Genomic DNA, 17,393 nt, shown 5'->3' with positions numbered 1-17,393 from the left:
CCTGGGCACACCCTTGTGTTGTTTTTTCCTGGTTGTCAGAGTTGGGGTCTGTTGTGGATGAATCCCAGCAGGCATAGAACTGCCCCAGAGCTTGTGCCACAAACAGTCCAGGAGGGGGTTCTTTTGGGAGGCAAAACATCCCAGAGCAGGAGGGTTTGTTTGGGAGGGAGGGAGGGAGGCTGTGGGGGTGACTGGGAGGTGGCACTGACAGATCCCCTGGTCCGACCTGTTCTGGCATCCTCGTTCCGTGTTTGTCTCCCGTGCCCGTGTCACGCTCCAGCTCCACAGGGCCCTCCTTGTGCTCCTCTGACGGAGAGGAAACATCTCAGCACAATGCTTGGCACAGCTGCAGGAAAACAAGGCTCAGAATTCCAGCACCTCGCTCGTGCCGGGATCGCGCGTGCCCGGCACCGCCAGCCCTGGCCTGGGACACGGAGCAGCCCCTTCCCTGCTGCCTCCCTGCTGCTCTGCCTGGCCCAGCCGGGCATCAGACCCACCATCCCACCCCTGGGGGGAGCAGGGTCCTGTCCTGGCTGTGCAGGTTGGGATCTGTGCCCTCAGCTCCCGAGGTTTTGTCTTCCCTGCACAGGGAAGGGTGAGGTGATCCTGGGGACTGCTCCTGAAACATCCTGAGGCCCCTTTCCCTGCTTCCATGACATCTTTGTGTGGGGTTTGGGGCCCCTTTTTCCTCCTGTCACAGCCTTTCCATGGGGTTTGCAGCCCCTTTTCCTGCTTCCACGGTATCTCCATGAGGTTTGGGGTCCCTTTTCCTTCCATCACAGCATCTCCATGGGGTTTGCAGCCCCTTTTTCTGCTTCCATGGCATCTCCATGGGGTTTGTGGCCCCCTTTTCCTTCTGCCATGGCATATCTGTGAGGTTTGGGGCTCCTTTTTCTGCTGTCACAGCCTTAAAGCCCATCCAGTCCCACCCCCTGCCATGGGCTGGGACACCTCCCACTATCCCAGGTTGCTCCAACCTGGCCTTGGACACTTCCAGGGATGGGGCAGCCACAGCTTCTCTGGGCTACCTGTGCCAGGGCCTCCCCACCTTCACAGGGAGGAATTTATTCCCAATATCTGATGTCCATAGGATTATTTGCCCCCAGGGGGTGGCAGGAGGGGTGTCTGAGTGTCCCCGGTGTCCCCCCGCAGGTGACGCTGCCGCGGCCGACGTTCCCGGTGCCGATCCCGACATTCCCGGTGCCGATCCCGGAGGATGAACAAGCCCACGGACCTGCAGCACGACCTGGAACGCAGCCTGCCAGCCATCGCCTCCATCAGCTCCTCCCTCTCCCAGAGCCAGGGCTTCTCCCCCTACTTCTTGTCCCCAGAGAAGAGGAAGGTCATCTCGGATGTGAGGAGGACCTTCTGCCTCTTCGTCACCTTCGACCTGCTCTTCATCTCCCTGCTCTGGATCATCGAGCTCAATGTGAGTTGGAGGAAGCAAAACCCGGGAATCTTTGCCCTGTTTAGGCTCCCTCAGTTAATTGCTCTGTCCCCGGCACTCCTGGGACCAATCTTTGTTTGCTCTTCCCAGCGCTGGCTGTTCCTGAGTGTAAACTAAAGTCCAGCTCGTTTCCTGCCCTGGGCCCTGTGGGGGCTGTCCAGGGTCGTTAACACCGTCCCTGTGACGTTGTGTTGTGTTGTAAGGACATCCAGGGCTCCTGGAATCACCAGGTTGAGCCAAATTTCCCTGCTGCTCCCCTGACTTTAAGCAAAGCTGCTCCCTGGGCTCGCTGCTGTCGTGTTCTCAGAGCAGGGGAGGATCCTCGAGGGGCTTTGATCCCAAAATACTGCTGCTAATCTCAGCTTTGGAAAGCTGGAGGTGCTGTTCCACCTCCCAGGGGACTGTAACACGAGGGGTTTGGTCCCCTCTGACTGTCACAAACTGCTGCCTTTTGCTCTGTGTTGCAACCACCGGGAAAATCCAGTTTATTTACCCCAGTCCCACTGGGCCCAGGTCCCTCCCTGGGCTGTATTTTGTTTTTATTTTCCCTGGACCGGTCCTGACTGGTTTCAGGCACTTCATGTCCTTCCCTGGAAGAGATGATCTGATAGACCCTGGGCTCTGGCCTTGGTTTATCAGCACTGGATCCTGCTCACTTTTACAGCCCTTATCTCTGCCCTTCTTATCTCTGGACGTCTGCACTTAACAGATTGTCCTGGCAGCAGCTCCTCACCCTGCCCTGGGAGCCCCAGGAGACCCCTGCCCTTCATCCCCTTAGGAAAAACCATCTCCCAGCCAGCATTCCAGCGATGCCAGCGGTGTCCAGCACGCCCAGTTTGGACCCCGGCCTCCTGCTCCTGTCCCAGTTCTCCCAGGGGGAGGTGCTGCCTCCAAACCAGCAATTCCAGCCCCGGGGAGATAATCCTGGCTCGGTCACCAGGGTGATGCCGAGCGTGGGTCGTTCAGGTAGCCATTAATGAGTGACTAACTGCTGATATTTGGGCCCCGAGCCGAGATGCTGCATATTTAAAGCTATTAGAGCAGCTTATTTGCCTGATTATGAAGAGCAACGATTTGGTATCATGACTAATGGGCCTTTTTTTTCTTCCCTTTTTGTTATCCCAACGGTTTCCTCGGCTCCGAGATAAGCTGAGCAAATTGCCCCTCGTTAAGAGCAAACTGTAATTCTGCAGAGACAAAGAGATGCCTCGGGTCGTTTGTCTGCCTTGTCCACAGCCTGTGTTTGAGCTGAAAACAGCCCCCAAAAGCCAACACCCAGAGCTTTCCCTGGGTCTCATCCCTCCTGGAGCATCCCGTGGTGTGGGAAGAGGCTCTTGGTGGCAAAGCTGGCACAAGTCCCGTGGCCACAGACCAGCTGGAGGAACAGCCCAGCGCTGCTTTGCCCCCTCTCCTTGCCCCCCTCTCCCTGGATTTTAACCCCCAGCCCTTGTCCAGAGGGATCCCTTCCCAGTGGCTCCTCTCCTGCCCTTGGAGGGTGCCAGGACACCTCCTGCCAAGGGCTGGCCCGGGATCCACCACCTCGTTCCTCCTCACAGCCCATCCAAGAGCTCCTCACGTCCAGCCCCTCCCAGCCAGCTGGGCCCAGCTCCTACCAACAGCCTGAAGGTGCAGCCCTTGTCCCAATCTCCTCACAAACAGCCATCCCAGCTCCCAGGATTTGTGGTGCCAGGGCTGTCAGAGCCGGGATTATCTCGGGGTGAGGTGGGAATGCTCCTCTCTGAGCCTTTTCCCTGAATCCCAGAGGGTGGTTTTGCCTTTTCCAGGTTCCCTCTGTGCCCGTGGCTGAGCATCCTCCTCCTCCTCCCTCTTCCCTTTGCCAGCACGTTTGAACCCTCTGGTTCCCTCCTTCCATCACGTTTCCTGGAGTGCTGCTGTGAGCTGTGGGAAGCTGTGGCTGGGAAGGAGGGAGAGGGGACCCCTCAGAGGGTCCTTAAACCCCCCCCAGGTCCTGGGTGACCCCGAGAGCCCTGGCAGGGAGATGTTCTGATGGCTCAGTGCGTTACCGAAGGTGCTGCAGAAGCATTTTCCTGTGGTTTTCCATTTTTTCCACGTCTCCTCCCGTTCCTCTGAAGTCTGTCACCTGGAAGCAGTGGGAGGTGCCCATCCAGGGCCTTCAGGATCTGGTGGCTCTGGCTGTGCTGAGCCAGAGGAGCGGATTTGGGTGTTGGAAATCAGCACACGGAGGTGTTTAATGTCCCTGCCTGCCCAACCCACGCTCCTCAGTGTGAATCCCAGGGGGAAATGTGCTGTGGGATCCTCCCTGCTCCTGTGCTGGGCAGCATTTGTGTTCCAGGTGCCTTCCTTGCCCTGGCCATAACCCCAGGCACTGCTTGGCCGGGCTCCTTCTCCCGGGAGTTCCTTATCAGTGCACTCAGCAGCTTCCTGCTTCCCTGTCTCTCCCCTCAGACCAAGGATGGCATCCAGAAGAACCTGAAGGAAGAAATCATTGATTACAAGTTCAAGAGCTCTTTCTTTGACATATTTGTGAGTATCTCAGCCTCCTGCAGGGCTCGGGGACGGGGGGACAGGGAGGGTCTGGGGTCTCCCCACAACCCAAACCTCGATTCCCAGCCGGTCACAGCCTTGACTCTGCCTGTCCCTCGGGAGCTGGCGCCTGTCCCTGCCCCCCCAGCAGCTGGCACTGGGGCAGGGGCAGTGACTGGTGTCTCTGGGGGGGTGTTGGTGCAGCTCCTGGCCCTGTTTCGGTTCGTGGTGCTGCTCCTGGCCTACGCCGTCGTCCGCCTGCGCCACTGGTGGGTCATCGCGGTAAGAGCCACTTTGGCCTCTCCTGGTTTCGTTTTCCCCTCTCCCCCTGGGCTTCACAGGGATCTGAGGAGCTTGTTTATTTATCTGAGCCACGTCAATTCATGTTCCAGGTCACCACACTGGTCTCCAGTGCCTTCCTGATTGTGAAGGTCATCCTCTCTGAGGTTGGTTTCCCTGCGCTCCCTTTGTGGTTCCTTGATGCTGGTTGTTGTTTTCTTTTCTTAATCCAATTTGGGTAATTCCCTGTGTTTTCCTCCACACAGCTTCTGACCAAAGGGGCTTTTGGCTACTTGCTTCCCATCGTCTCGTTTGTCATTGCCTGGCTGGAGACCTGGTTCCTGGATTTTAAAGTCCTCACTCAGGAAGCAGAAGAGGAGCGATGTGAGTACCTCGCTCCTCCCTGGTAGGGGTTGGATGAAAGCACCAGGCCTGGGGTTGCTGCTGCTTTGGCAGCACCTTTTTATCTGACATTTCTGGAGAAGGCATCTCCAGGCTGGCTGGGATGGGAAGTGCCTGACTCAGTTCTGCTAATGGTGTACGAGTCCCTTCAGGGGAAGAAAATACCAGATTATAAAAAGCATCTTTTAATTGAGGGGAGAAAAATGTGCCAGATTCCCCAGTGTCTGGATCCTCTGCATGGGAGAAAGTGTTGGGAAGCAGTGAGGCAAATGCCAGGCAGAGTGTTGGACTCCCTGTCCCTGATCCCTGTGCTTGGATCTGTCTGGAGACCTTTGCAGGGGGGATTGCTGCAGTTATGGGGCACTGTGTGAGTTATGGGGTGTGACATTCCACAGCCTGTGGTCTCTGAGGTCACCCTGAGCACAGACTGAGCCTGACCTAATGCTTTCCACGTCACCCTGCAACTCCCAGGGTCCTTCCAGGAAGTGGGTGCTCATCCTGGACTGGAATAGCTGCCCATTCCTGCAGCAGCACCAGGATTTGTCCCTCTTCCAGGCCTCACTGGCTGGGAAGTGGCACTGAACGAGGGGGCATTTGTCAGGCAGGGCTGGATCAGAAATGCTCTGACTGACTGGAAAGCACCAGAGGATGTTTGGGTCTTGCAAGGAGGCTTTAAGATGAAAAATGATCAAGTGTTTAATGCCTCTATTGGATTAGGCTCAGGTTCCAAATTGCTTCCAGGGGAAGCTCTTATTTAATTAGATGCTTAATCGCCTTTGGATTATTTGACAGGCAGAGGAGCCCATTGATCTCCGGGCAGATAAAACGTCTCAGACAAAAGATGAGGGAACAGGAGCTGCAAAGCTCGTGGGCTGGCTGGTGTCAGTGGGAAAACTCATGGGAAAATGTGGGAAACGAGTGGCTGGGAGGGTGTTGGGGCAGGGCTGGGACCCCTGGGTGGGGATGCCAGTGTGTAATCCCTGTGCTCCTGTTCCCAGGGTACCTGGCAGCCCAGGCTGCGGCCTCACGGCCCCTGCTCTACCCCCGGGCCCTCTCTGAGGGGCAGTTCTACTCCCCCCCTGAATCCTTTGCAGGTAAGAAGTGCTGTTCTCCTCCCCTGAGCCCTCCCCTCCCTTCCCAGCTCATCCTCACGACATTCCTCACCTCCACCATCCCTCCCCTGAGCCTCCAAGGGCTGACACTGCCAAACAGGGACCCCTCTCCTCGCCCTGCCCCTGTACCTGGGCAGGGCTGGCACTGCCACACTGTCCTTGTGCCACCTTTTTGTCGGAGCCACCCCGGGCCCCACGTGCCAGGACGCAGCTCCGTGGGAAACTGGAGCCTTGTGTGGGCTTGGGATTCAATCCTCTGAGCTGTGTGCTTGGAAAAGGCTGCCTGGGGATGAGGGCACGGGGGTGGGTGGGCACAGGCAGGGGAGGAACAGGGCTGGCAGCATGTCCCTGCCCTGGGAAACTGCCCTGTGCTGGCACTGGAGCGGGGAGATGTCACCTGGAGCTGTTGTCCCGGTGTAGGTGACACCCGGGATGAGCTCAGCCCTCCAGAGCTGTTATCCTGGTGTAGGTGACACCCGGGATGAGCTCTGCCTTCCAGAGCTGTTATCCTGGTGTATCTGATACCTGGGATGAGCTCAGCCCTCCAGGGCTGTTATCCCGGTGTATCTGACACCCAGGATGAGCTCAGCCTTCCAGAGCTGAGCAGGTGTTCAGGGAGACAGGGCTGGAGTCACCCTCACTGACAGCCCTTCCTGCTGGATAAGGGACAGGGATCAGACACTGCCCCCAGGAGAAGGCCAGAGGGTTGTACCAGTGGGACCTTCCTTAACTGTGAATTAATTGGGTGTTTCCCCGCAGGGTCGGACAACGAGTCGGATGAGGAAGGCACAGGGAGAAAGCCCTTGACAGCTCAGGTAAACTGAGGCAGCACAGCCCGAGGCTGGGACTGTCCCTGTCCCTCTCCAGGCTGATGTGGGACTGTGGGAATCTCCCCAGTCCTGCTGTCCCCAATTCCGCACCCTCTGCTCTGGGGACTTGTGGCTGAGCCCCCTGTGGCCACCACAGGAAGGGTCCTCTGAGCCCCCCAGCTTCACCCCACTCCCCCAGGGCTGTGTCTTCCTCCCTGCAGCATCCCACAGGGATGTGTCCTGGCTCTGCTCCTGCCTGTCCTCCTTCCATCCCTGCTTTTTTGGTCACATTCCAGCACGGGCATCGCCTCCCTGTCCCCATGACTTGCGGGGTGGCCCTTCACCTCCCCAAACCCTGGCAGGGCACGGGCTTTGTGGCCTTTTCCAACGGTCCTGCTGCCGTTCAGCCCCCGTTGTGGCTGCTCCAGGAAGGAAGCTGCACATCCCAGAGCCCTTTGCCTGCTGGAAGCCCTCACACTGAGGCAGGAGCCGCAGCTGGTGTGTGGATCCGAGCCAGGGCGGGGAGCGTGACTTGGAGCTCCAAAATGAGGCCTCTGTGACCCAAATTAAGAGATTTCTGATCCCCTTTTCCCTGTGCCAGCCTGGAGAGTCGGGGAGGGGGGGGGAGGAAGCAGCCTTACACACACCCCCCTCAGGCCTCCTCCACGCCCAGCTAATGAAACCCTCCCTGCTTTCCCAGGAAAAGGAGTATGTCCGACAAGGCAAGGAGGCCATGGAGGTCGTGGACCAAATCCTCGCCCAGGAGGAGAACTGGAAGTTCGAGAAAAACAATGCAAGTGTGATGTGTGTGTCCCCCCCCCACCTCCCAGAGCTGGCAGAGGGCACGGATGGCTTAGCAAAAACCGGGACAAACGAGGCTTTGGAAGCCTCCTTGCGCCATGAAAAATTAACAAGCGTTACAATTACCTGATTGAATTAGGAATCTCTTCCAGTTCAGTTAAATGCAAAATCCCCTCTTATTTAATTAGACGTTTAATTGCCTTGCAGTTTGACGGGAGCAGGAGCCCAGCCCTCCTCCCTCTGGCCGGTGGTGGGTGGGCAGGGGTGGAGGGCTCACCTTTGGGGTGAGCGCTGGAATGCTGCTCCCATGGCTCCAGCTCAGCTCTTACTCCTTAGAAAGGTACCTTGGAGCCTACTGGGTGGACCCAAACTCAGGTCTTGGCCCACGTGGCAGCAGGAAGTGTGGGGTACAAACTGCTCTTCCCACCCCCAAATCCACCCTGAGGGTGTCCCCCCTTCCCCAGCACAGGGACCTGGAGTGTAAATCTGGGATGTGTCTTTGCCCACCCCAGAATTTCCTGGGGTTCCCAGAGCTCTGAAGGGTGGAGGGAAAGAGGAGGTGTCTCTGCCCCCCAAACCCAACCAGTTTTATTTTTTTCTGGGGTGGAAACACGACAGGGGAGGTGCGAGCCCTGCAAAGTGCTGTCTCATCTGGTGTTTCAAATTCCCCTGTCAAGTGATCCTTTGTCTGATGCCAAACTAGCTGGGCAGATTGTTTTCTTTTTCCAAAGGGGGATGGATTTAAATAGACTAATCAGAGTTTAACACAGGGCTAACGATGAAAGGTTTTCCTGTGCCCGTGCCCAGCCCCTGGGGGGGGGCTCAGCTCCGGTGGCACTGGCAGCGCTGGCACCGACCCCCCTCTCCTGCCCCGGTGCTGCAAAGAGAGTTTGACCTTGACGTGGGGTTTTGCAGGCTGGCACGGGGCGGATTCTTTTTCTGTCTCACCCCTGCTGCCTCTCTGGATGTTGTTTTGTTGATGGAAATTTGGGCACAGCCAACTGAAACGTGCTCGGGGCGGTTTCTGTGCCCGCTGTGGGGGACAGGGGGATGTTGGAGGGCAGAAAGGGGTCCCTGGGGGTGGCAGGAGCCTCAGGGGTTTGCCTGGCTTCACCCCAAATGGGAGCAATTCCTTTTGCTTACACAAATACAACTTTCTTATCTCTTGCACAGGACTTTGGTGATGTTGTTTACACTTTTGAAATCCCTTTCCACGGCAAGACCTTTATTTTAAAGGTAAGAACCTCCCCAGATCGATTCCTCGGCCAGCCTGGCACGGGCAAAGGGCCACAGCTCAGCTTTCAGGACAGGTCAGGGCTGCAGAACACGCTGCCTGTGCTTGAGACAGATGAACTGCACTGGGGAATCTCTCCAGGAAAACCCCTTGGCCAGCAGACAAACTCCCCAGCAAACATCCCGGGCCCCAGACTCTGCCGGGAGAATTGGGAGCAGGTGACTGCAAGACTCGCTTCCAACCCCAGCATCTCGGGCTAATCTGACCAAGGAGGCTAATTGGAACTAATTGCCAGCAAGACCAGGGCTGAGCAGGCGTCTGCTGCTGCCTGGCACCGGGAAGAGCCGCTCGGAAGTGCCTTGCTCCGTGCCCTCTCCCAAGCTGGAGAGCCTTGGCTGGGAACCACGCTCTAATGAAGCGGCGGCGCTGCCGTGGCTTCTCTTTGTTCCAGTGCATATGTTGCCTCGCTGGCAGGAGCTGCCAGTGGAGCAGCTTCTTGTGTGTGTTCACCAGGAAAAGCTGGATGGTCCCACTTTTACTGCATTAACCGTTTGCCTCCAAAGATCCCCCGGTCCCGTGGGGATGTGTGTGGGGTGGGAATGGAGGGTGGGCGTGGTGGAGCTTGGAACGGAGCTTGGAGAGTCAAAAATGCGGCTTCCCGAAGCAATGGTGCACAGGGAGCTGCTGGGATTTGGGGTGGGAGAGGAGGCAGACAGACAGAACCTTGCCCTCACGCCAGCACGGAGCTCAGTGCTCCCAAATCCTGCGGGTTTGTGCCCCCCAGTCCCTTGGGAGCACTGGGACAGGGGTGACACCCGTGGCTTTGGCTGTACACAAGCCAGGCCGCCCTCCAATATGATCCCCCTTGTCCTTTGTGTCCTGCCCTGTGTTCCTTAAAAATAATCTTCCCCAAGGGGAGCAGAGGGCCTGGCTGACTGCTCTGCCTGCGTCCTCAGGCTTTCCTGCAGTGCTCTCCCGAGCTGGTTTACCAGGAGGTGATTCTCCAGCCGGAGAAGATGATCCTGTGGAACAGAACAGTGGCAGCGTGCCAGGTGAGCGTGCTGGACAAAGATGGCTTAATCACAGGAGCTCCTTGGAGCGGAGAGCTGGAGCTTCCCAGCCCAGCACAGGCTGCTGGCAGTGCCCAGGCCGTGCTGGAGCCGAGCTGGGTCCCAGTCGCTGAGGCGTTAAATCTCCGCCGCTCATCCCAGCGCCGCGCGGCAGCCGCTGCCTGAGCCCGGCCAAGAGCCCGTGAGGTGGGCAGGGAGAGGGGCCAAGGCTGAGCCGAGCCTGCCTGTGCTCGCTGGAGCGTCTGGGCGTTGTGCTGGGGAGCTGGAGGTGACACCTGTGCCCCCCAAAAGACTCGGGAGGCAAACCCGTCACACGCCACCAGCGAACTCACCCCCCTCCGCTGCAAAGACCCTGTGGGTGCTCTGATCCCGGTGCTGGTTTGGGGGAGGGAATGTATCCCCCAGCTCTTGGCACTTGGAGGCACAGTCTGAGCGAATCTCTCTTGTTTTTATTTATCCCCTCCCCAGATCCTGCAGCGGATCGAGGACAACACGATTGTCTCGTACGACGTGGCGGCCGGAGCTGCCGGAGGGGTGGTTTCCCCAAGGTCAGTTCATCCCACTCTGTTCACGCTGAGCCCCCAAACACCCCCCAAACCACGGGCAGAGCCCTCTGAGGGCACTGGGAATGCTCTGGGCCGGCTGGGAGCTCCGGTGTCACCGCTGTGTGACCCTCCCAAGGGCGAGCAGCCCCTGAAATTTTCCTCCAGACATTCCTGGCAGGATTCTCCGAGCTCCAAACCTCAGGCGGCCGCTCGGTCGGGCTCCCACATATCAGTGCTGGCTGCGCTTTGTACCCTGTGTTGACACAGCCCTGCCACAGCCTTTCCCAGCAATCAGGGGAGCAGGATCTGCTCCCTCCACATGCCCTGTGTGTGTTCTGAGCAGGCAGTGCCCTTTCTCTGCTCAGGGATTTCGTGAACGTGCGTCGGATCGAGAGGAGAAGGGACAGGTACGTTTCCTCAGGGATATCGACCACGCACAGCCTGAAGCCTCCTCTCTCCAAGTACGTCAGGTAAGAGCCAGGGGCTCTTTTTCTCAGCTGGGATCGCTCACTTCAAACGAAGCTTTAGGGCAAAGAGCCACTTAGCTGCAAACCCTGCTGCCTTTCCTGGCAGGGCTTGCAGGAAGCCGAGCTATTTGTGGAGCCGAACCTCGCTTCCCTTGCTCGTCTCCCTTTGTTCAAGAAACTCTCTGTGCTGTCAGTGTTGCTGGGGCGTTTCCCAGCTCAGGGGAGTGGAGGTGCCCAACCAGCAGCAGCACCAGCCCCGTCCCAGTCCGCATCCTGTTTGTGCAGCAGGAATTTCGGAGGGGCAATAACAGCTGGATACACTCCCAGCCTCTCACATGCCTTGTGCTCCTCGTAAACCGAGTTTAAGACACGGAGAGAAGGTCCCGTGGGTGAAAAAAGGATGGAGCAGCTCCCAAAATCTCAGCAGGGCTTTGGCCTCTCCTGTTCTGAAGGGCCAGGCTGGTGCTGGGTCCTGGCAGGGTCGGGCTCAGCAGACAAGGACTCCTTGTTCCTGCCGGGGCCCAGCTGTGCCGCCGCGCTCCCACGTCGTTTTTCCCAATAATCTGGTTAAAGTAATTGCCATTTTATCTCAGAGCTGCCTCGCTCCATTTAAGAGCAGGGGACTTCGAGGCCTGGAAAAATCCTTTGACAAATGTACCCAGCAGAAACAGTGTGTTCTGGGGAGGGAAGGGAAGGGAAACCTGTGTTTGGGCTCTGTGTGTGTGTGCACAGCTCCCGTCTTGGGGACGGATCAAAAGGTGCCAGCAAGGATCTGGGGGCTGGAGTGACAAGATCCTTGTCCTGAGCCTGTCCTGAGCCACACAGGGCTTCCCTGGGACCTCTTGGTTGTGCCTGGCTGGGAAACCTTCCCGTGGGGAAGAGCTGGCACCGTCCAGAGGCAGAGCTGCTGCTCTGGCACCGCCGCTGCCAAGGCACCTGTGGGAAGCCTGCCCTGCCGTGCTGGCTCGTGCACCTGGAGCCAAGGAACACCTTCCCGGGCTCTCCACATCTGCTCCTGCCCCACTGGGCCCCGGCCCTGGCTGCTGGGCAGGATCCACATGGAGCATCCTGGAGTGGTACGGGATTCCAGCCAGCCCTGGCTCTGGCTGATCCTCTTGGCTCTGCTCCACAGGGGTGAGAATGGACCCGGAGGATTCATCGTCCTGAAGTGTCCCAGCAACCCCAGGGTCTGCACCTTCGTCTGGATTCTCAACACAGACCTGAAGGTAAAGCCAGCTCCTGGTCCCCAGCGCAGCTCTCCCGGGGGCTCTGGCATCCCAGGGCCCTGCTCCTGGATTCCAGCAGCCATAGGAGTGGTTCCTTATCAAACACTGCCCTGAAGGGACTCAGGTGGAGGTTAAACTACCCCAAAATCCCCCTCGTTGCCCCGGTGGGGAGGTGAGGAAGCTCTTCCTTACCTGAAATATTTCATTTAGGAGTTTCACCTCTGAGCGCAGGACTGGGGGAAGGGAGGTTTTTATCCAGTTTGGGAACAAAAAACCGTTGGCCACGGGAGTTGTGCCTGGCTGCTCCCAGGAACACTCCAAAGGGGCAATTCCCAGCTCCAACACCCCCAGTACAACCACGGTCACCCCGTATCCACCCGGGGGGAATGAGGTTTCCCAGGTCCGGAGCTTTTTGTGGAGCTGCTGCCGGTGGCCTTGCCGGTGTCCCGGACAAAAGGGTGGCCCGGGAGGGCCCGGGATGGGGCGGGAGTGGGAGCAGGAGCCGGGCCCGTTCCTGCCCCCGCGGAAGGTTGACGTGGTAACGGCGCTGCCGCAGCGGCACAAAGGCTCCATTCATCGCTGTGCTGCAGCAGCCCCAGCCCTCCCCTCCTTCCCCTCCCACGGCCCTCTCCCCTCCCCTCCCCCAGAGGCTCCTGCCTGCCTTGCCAAAGGCTTTGGGAAGGCTTTGGGAAGCGCTCCGAGCGGGGCAGTGCCCTCCCGCCCTGTTGTGCCAGTGCCCTCCCGCCCCGTTGTGCCAGGGATGTGTTTTCTCCTTCATGGATCTGGCTCCGATGCCTGTAAGGGGTTTGGGGGGGGGGTAACAAACCCCTGTGACGGGGCTTGGAAAGAGAAGAGGTTCCTTGTGCTTCCCGGGCCGGAGCCGCCTCCGCAGTGGGAGGAATTCCGGAGCGGCCGAGCTATAAATAACCCCCAACTGCTCCCAGCGCCTTCCCCAGGGGCTCTGCCAGTGCCCAGAGCCCCTCTGGAGCTGCTCGCTGCTTCCTTTGGCCCTGGAGGGGTATTTATAGCCCGTGGCTCATCCCTTCCTGCTCCGGGGGGGGGGAGGATTCCGCACGTGTGTGTGTTTGGGTCCGTGTGGGGAGGTGACTGAAATGGCCCCTGGAACAGTGGCCTCGCACTCTCCTGCCCTTTTATCAGAGAGGGAACCCTCTCCAGGGAAAAATCTGTGCTGGAACCTCCCAATCCAAAGGCAGGGGAGTGTCCTGTGCTCGTCTGACCCCCAGCATAGTTGCCCACTCATCCCTCCCTGCTCGGGACCCCCGGAGCAGCTCCTGGCCCTGCCTGGGCTCCCTTCCCCCCGCAGGGACTGGGATTATTATTTTTTTCCTGGATCTCCCATCACGGAGCCGAGGCCGAGGCGGGTGGGGGTGAGTCGTGCAGGGCTTTTTTAGGGAAAATCAAACCACGTTGCAGATCCTCCCCCGGATCTCGGAGCTCCGCGAGAGCCGCAGCTCCGCGCCGTGGTGCTCCTGGAGCATCCCTGGAGCATCCCTGGAGCATTCCTGGAGCCCCCACCTCAAACCTCACATAGGGTTCCTGCACCCCTGGAGCCCCCCCGGAGCCCCCAGCCCCAAACCTTGCTCGTGGCTCTGTGTCCCTGTCCCTGGAACCCCCTGGGATGGGACGGGATGGGGTGGGGTGGGATGGGGGCAGACCCCAGCCCCAAATCCTGCTCATGGCTTCATGTCTCTGGAACTTCTTGGAATGAAACAGGAGCAGCCCCCCAGCCCAAAACCCTCACCTGTGTCCCTGCAACACCCCTTGGGATGGGAAGGGGACCAGCCCCCAACCCAAACCTCACCCATGGCTCCTGCATCCCGGGAACTTGCCGGGGTGGGATGAGGGCAGCTCCCATTCCCAAGCTTGTGCTCGTGATTCTGTGTCCCTGGAAGGCCCTGGGGGTGGGATGGGGCCGGTCCTCAGCCCCCAGCCCCTGTGCCAGCCCCGTGTGTGTCCCTGCAGGGTCGGCTGCCGCGGTACCTGATCCACCAGAGCCTGGCTGCCACCATGTTCGAGTTCGCCTTCCACCTGCGCCAGCGCATGGCCGAGCTCTGCTCCAAGCCCTGAGGACATTCCACGGCCCTCTCTGCTCCGGAGGGGGGGGGGACAGGACCCTACACCCCCCCCAGAGAGGGGACCCCCCGCTGCCAGCGCTGGGCTGAGCCCGGGGAGGGGGCTCAGCTCCTCCTGCCCCCTCGTCGGGGCCCTGGAACCACTGACTGTTACGTGCCAAACCCCTGCCCTGCCCTCCTCTGGGGCTGGGCTGGCCCCCCCTGCCCCACACAGGGCAGGTGTGACCCCCTCCTGCCCCACACAGGGGGTGGGGGCTCAGCTGTGACCCCCAAATTCCTGTCCTTGCGCCCCAATTCCGTGAGGAAGAGGAGACGGGGGTGGAGGCTGCAGTGGGGTGAGGGCACAGCCGAGCCCCGTGCCAGCTCTGACGTCGGGGTTTAGGCACAGCCTGTGTCCCCCCACACCCCCTGTGCCCCCCGGGGCTGTGCCCCCCACCCCGGGGCACGGCTGGGACTGCACAAACCCCCTCCCTGGCGCCGGCCGAGCCCCCTCCCCCTTCCCGATCCCGCAGCTCCCGGCGCGGGATTTGCCTTAAGCAGAGACTTTGATCCTTTTTGGGGGTGTGGGGGGGGGGTTGGGGGTTGGGGGGGCGCGGGGGCGACTGCGGTTTCTCTACCTGTGAGCGCCGTGTGCTGCTCTAAAAACAGCAGCAGCAGCAGCAGCGCGGGGCCCCCCCCGCACGCGGGGGCTGCACGAAGAGAGAGGGGAGGGGGGCACCCAGAGCAACCCCCCCCCCCTCCCCCCCGGGGCTCTCTGCACCCCTCCACCCCCCCCATGGCCTGGGGATACGACCCCCACCCCGAAATCTCTGAGGGGGGAATTAAAGCCTTGCACTGTTTGCAGCTCCTCGTGCCCTTTGTCACCCGCGGGGATCGAAGCCCAGGAATGGGGTCACTCCAAATCCCTCTCCCCACCCCGGGCACAAAGGACGGGGTCTCCAGGCTCCTTTGGGTGGTGGCAGTGGCTGTGGGTGTCACTGCTCCTGGGGGTCACTGTCCCCCACCCCGTGGTGGCACCGGCAGCTCCAGGGGCGAGGAGCCTCCACGTCTGCACCGGGTGCCCCCCGTGCCCCCCAACCCTCGGTGCTTCCCTGGGGTGGGACCCCCATGGCAGGGGGAAGCCTGGTGCCCCACGTCCCCCCCTTGTCACCAGCCCTGTGCCTGTGAGCCCTGGGCTGCTGGCACCCGGCAAGCCCTATAAACAACCTGGGGGGGAACCCTATAAACAGCCTGTTTGGGGAGCCCTGCAGCCAGAACCCCCCTTGTCCTGGGGGAGGGCCCCCGATGTCCCTCTGGTGGCACAGGGCGGCAGTGGCACCACGTTGGCGGTGGCACCCCCCGCCTTCATCGACCCCCTCCGGGGTCTCGGGGGGGCAGGGAAAGGCCGGACGTGCCCTGGGCGGGGGTCAGGGGGGATCCTGCCGGTGCCATCACGTTGCTGGCAGTGGGGGGGTTACACGCCCGTGGGTGGCACACGCAGGGGTGACACGTGTCAGCGGTGCCACCCCCCCAAAAACCCCCTCCTTGGCACCGTCCCGTGCCCGCCGTGCCAGAGACACGTCCCAAAATAGCCCGAGCGGGGCCATAAAAGCGGGGCGGGTGCGGGGGGGGGGGCACTGGCACCATGGTGGGCCCCGGCGTGGTGGGGGGCTGCGGCGGGGGGCTCTCGGCCCGTCTGGGCTGCTCCGTCAGCGAGCGGGACGTGGGCAGGGGAGAGACCTTCAGCGCCGAGTGGCTGGACCTGGAGCTCAGCACCCGGCCCGAGGAGCGGTGAGGGGCACGGCCAGGGGGGCACAGGGGGGCACAGGGTGCTGGGGGTGAGGGACACCGAGGGACACGGGGTTTTTGTGGGGCGTTGGGGTTGTGGGGGGCTCCAAGGGTTCCGGAATGTGGGGTTTCTGTGGTGTTGTTGGGCTCCGAGCGTCCCAAACTAGGGGTTCCGTGGGGTCTTGGGGTTGTGGGCGGCTCCAGGGGTTGTGGTGGGGGGCTTTGGGGGGTTCCAATGGTACCAAAATATGAGGTTTCCGTGGCGTCTGGGGACTGTGGGGGGCTCCATGGGGTTCCATAGGGTCTTGGGGTTGTGGGTGGCTCCAAGGGTCCTGATAGGGCTTTGAGGGGCTCCAAGGGTCTCAAACTGTGGGGTTTCCGTGGGTTTTTTGGGGCTGTGGGAGACTCCAGGAGTCCCAAAGTGAGGTGTTTCCATAGGGTTTGGGGGCTATGGGGGGCTTCAAGGACCCTGATGGGGCCATGGGGCCGTGCAGGACACGGGGGTATCCTGGGGTCACTGCGGGATGGGGTGGGAGAAGGGGGTCTCCAGGGGTCCCGGTGGGATGGGGTGGGACATGGGGGTCTCTGAGGGTCCCCACGGGATGGGATGGGACACAGGAGTCTCCAGGTGCTCCCATGGGGTGGTGCAGGACATGGAGGGGGGGTGGTCTCCCAGCAGGATGGGGTGACCCCAACAGGCCAGAGCAGGACAGGAGGGTTCCTGTGGGGCTCTGAGATCCCTGTGCTCACCCCAACAAACCCCCCCTGCCCAGGTGGTGCCGGCGGGAGGTGGACACGGCGCGCCGGGAGTCGCTGGAGCAGCGCGGGGCCGTGCAGGTGCTGCAGCAGCGCTCGCCCTGGGGGCTGCTCCGGGTGGGGGTCCTGGGGCAACCCCTGGCCCAGCACCTCCTGCCCTACGCCCGCACCTTCCCCGTGCCCCTCTTCGCCCCCCCAGACCTCCGCGGAGCCAAGGGGGGGCTCCCCCGGACCCTCTCCCGCTCCCTCTCCCACGAGGCCCAGCGGGGCTGAGCGGGGACAGGGGACGGGGCGGGGGGGTGGGGTCGGGGTTGGGGGGACACGAGGCTGATTTTGGGGGGCTGGGGGGACCCAGAGACCTGGGTCCGCTCAGCCACCCCGAAGAGGCAGCGCAGGAGGGAGGGGGCAGGTGGGGGTGGGCTCCCCTCGGCCTGGGAGCCCACCCCGCTGAGGGCGCGGGGGGGGCCGGTCGGGACGGGGTCCCTGCGGGTCGGGGGCCTCCCGCACTTCGGGGGGCTCCCAGCAGCACCAGCGTGACTCAGTTTCCCTGGCAAAGAGACGGGAATGCGAAGATGAGGAGCGTTGAGATCCGCCCGGGGCCCAGGGGGGGCCCTGGGGGGGCTGTGGGGAGGGGCGGGGGGGTGGGCTGGGGTTGTACAAACGGTGGTATTTGTACGTCAATAAAAGGCTCAGGCTGTGCAGGAGGTGTCTTTGGGGGGGGGTTGGAGGAGGGGGGGGGGCTTAGGGGGAGAGGGACCTTCTGTGGGATGTGGGACACTGAGGCACAGCAGCTGCAGGGGCACGGGTGTCCTGCGGGGGTTGGGGGGGGGGGGTTGGGGGGGGGGGGCCCCTTGTGCTTATATAACCCCCTGTTGTCGCC

At 61.1% G+C, this 17,393-nt stretch overlaps 2 protein-coding genes across 2 annotated transcripts; both read left to right on the top strand.

Moving 5' to 3' along the window:
• Positions 1 to 1,111: 1,111 nt before the first annotated feature.
• Positions 1,112 to 14,845, top strand: LOC113962680 (stAR-related lipid transfer protein 3-like). The gene is made up of 14 exons (XM_027673441.1): positions 1,112 to 1,429; positions 3,875 to 3,952; positions 4,157 to 4,234; positions 4,345 to 4,398; positions 4,498 to 4,615; positions 5,632 to 5,727; positions 6,505 to 6,560; positions 7,255 to 7,347; positions 8,529 to 8,591; positions 9,546 to 9,641; positions 10,128 to 10,207; positions 10,570 to 10,674; positions 11,804 to 11,897; positions 13,881 to 14,845. Exons 1-14 carry the CDS (start codon positions 1,217 to 1,219, stop codon positions 13,983 to 13,985), a joined length of 1,329 nt encoding a protein of 442 aa, XP_027529242.1. The 5' UTR covers positions 1,112 to 1,216; the 3' UTR covers positions 13,986 to 14,845.
• A 769-nt stretch (positions 14,846 to 15,614) lies between these two features.
• LOC113962681 (telethonin-like) lies at positions 15,615 to 16,801 on the top strand. The gene is made up of 2 exons (XM_027673442.1): positions 15,615 to 15,760; positions 16,531 to 16,801. The coding sequence occupies exons 1-2, from the start codon at positions 15,615 to 15,617 to the stop codon at positions 16,784 to 16,786; spliced, it is 402 nt and encodes a 133-aa protein (XP_027529243.1). The 3' UTR covers positions 16,787 to 16,801.
• Positions 16,802 to 17,393: the final 592 nt, after the last annotated feature.

This window comes from Neopelma chrysocephalum, unplaced genomic scaffold (assembly GCF_003984885.1).
Source record: "Neopelma chrysocephalum unplaced genomic scaffold, ASM398488v2 Primary Assembly neopelma1_184469, whole genome shotgun sequence".
NCBI lineage: Eukaryota > Metazoa > Chordata > Aves > Passeriformes > Pipridae > Neopelma > Neopelma chrysocephalum.
This window is presented reverse-complemented; position numbering and strand designations above follow the sequence as displayed.

Excerpts from the sequence above, each read along its gene's own strand:
- LOC113962680 (XM_027673441.1), top strand. The coding sequence starts at position 1,217 with ATGAACAAGCCCACGGACCTGCAGCACGACCTGGAACGCAGCCTGCCA. Across the intron at positions 1,430-3,874 it reads TCTGGATCATCGAGCTCAAT|ACCAAGGATGGCATCCAGAA; the intron begins GTGAGTTGGAGG and ends CTCTCCCCTCAG. Across the intron at positions 4,235-4,344 it reads GCCACTGGTGGGTCATCGCG|GTCACCACACTGGTCTCCAG; the intron begins GTAAGAGCCACT and ends TTCATGTTCCAG.
- LOC113962681 (XM_027673442.1), top strand. The coding sequence starts at position 15,615 with ATGGTGGGCCCCGGCGTGGTGGGGGGCTGCGGCGGGGGGCTCTCGGCC. Across the intron at positions 15,761-16,530 it reads AGCACCCGGCCCGAGGAGCG|GTGGTGCCGGCGGGAGGTGG; the intron begins GTGAGGGGCACG and ends CCCCCTGCCCAG.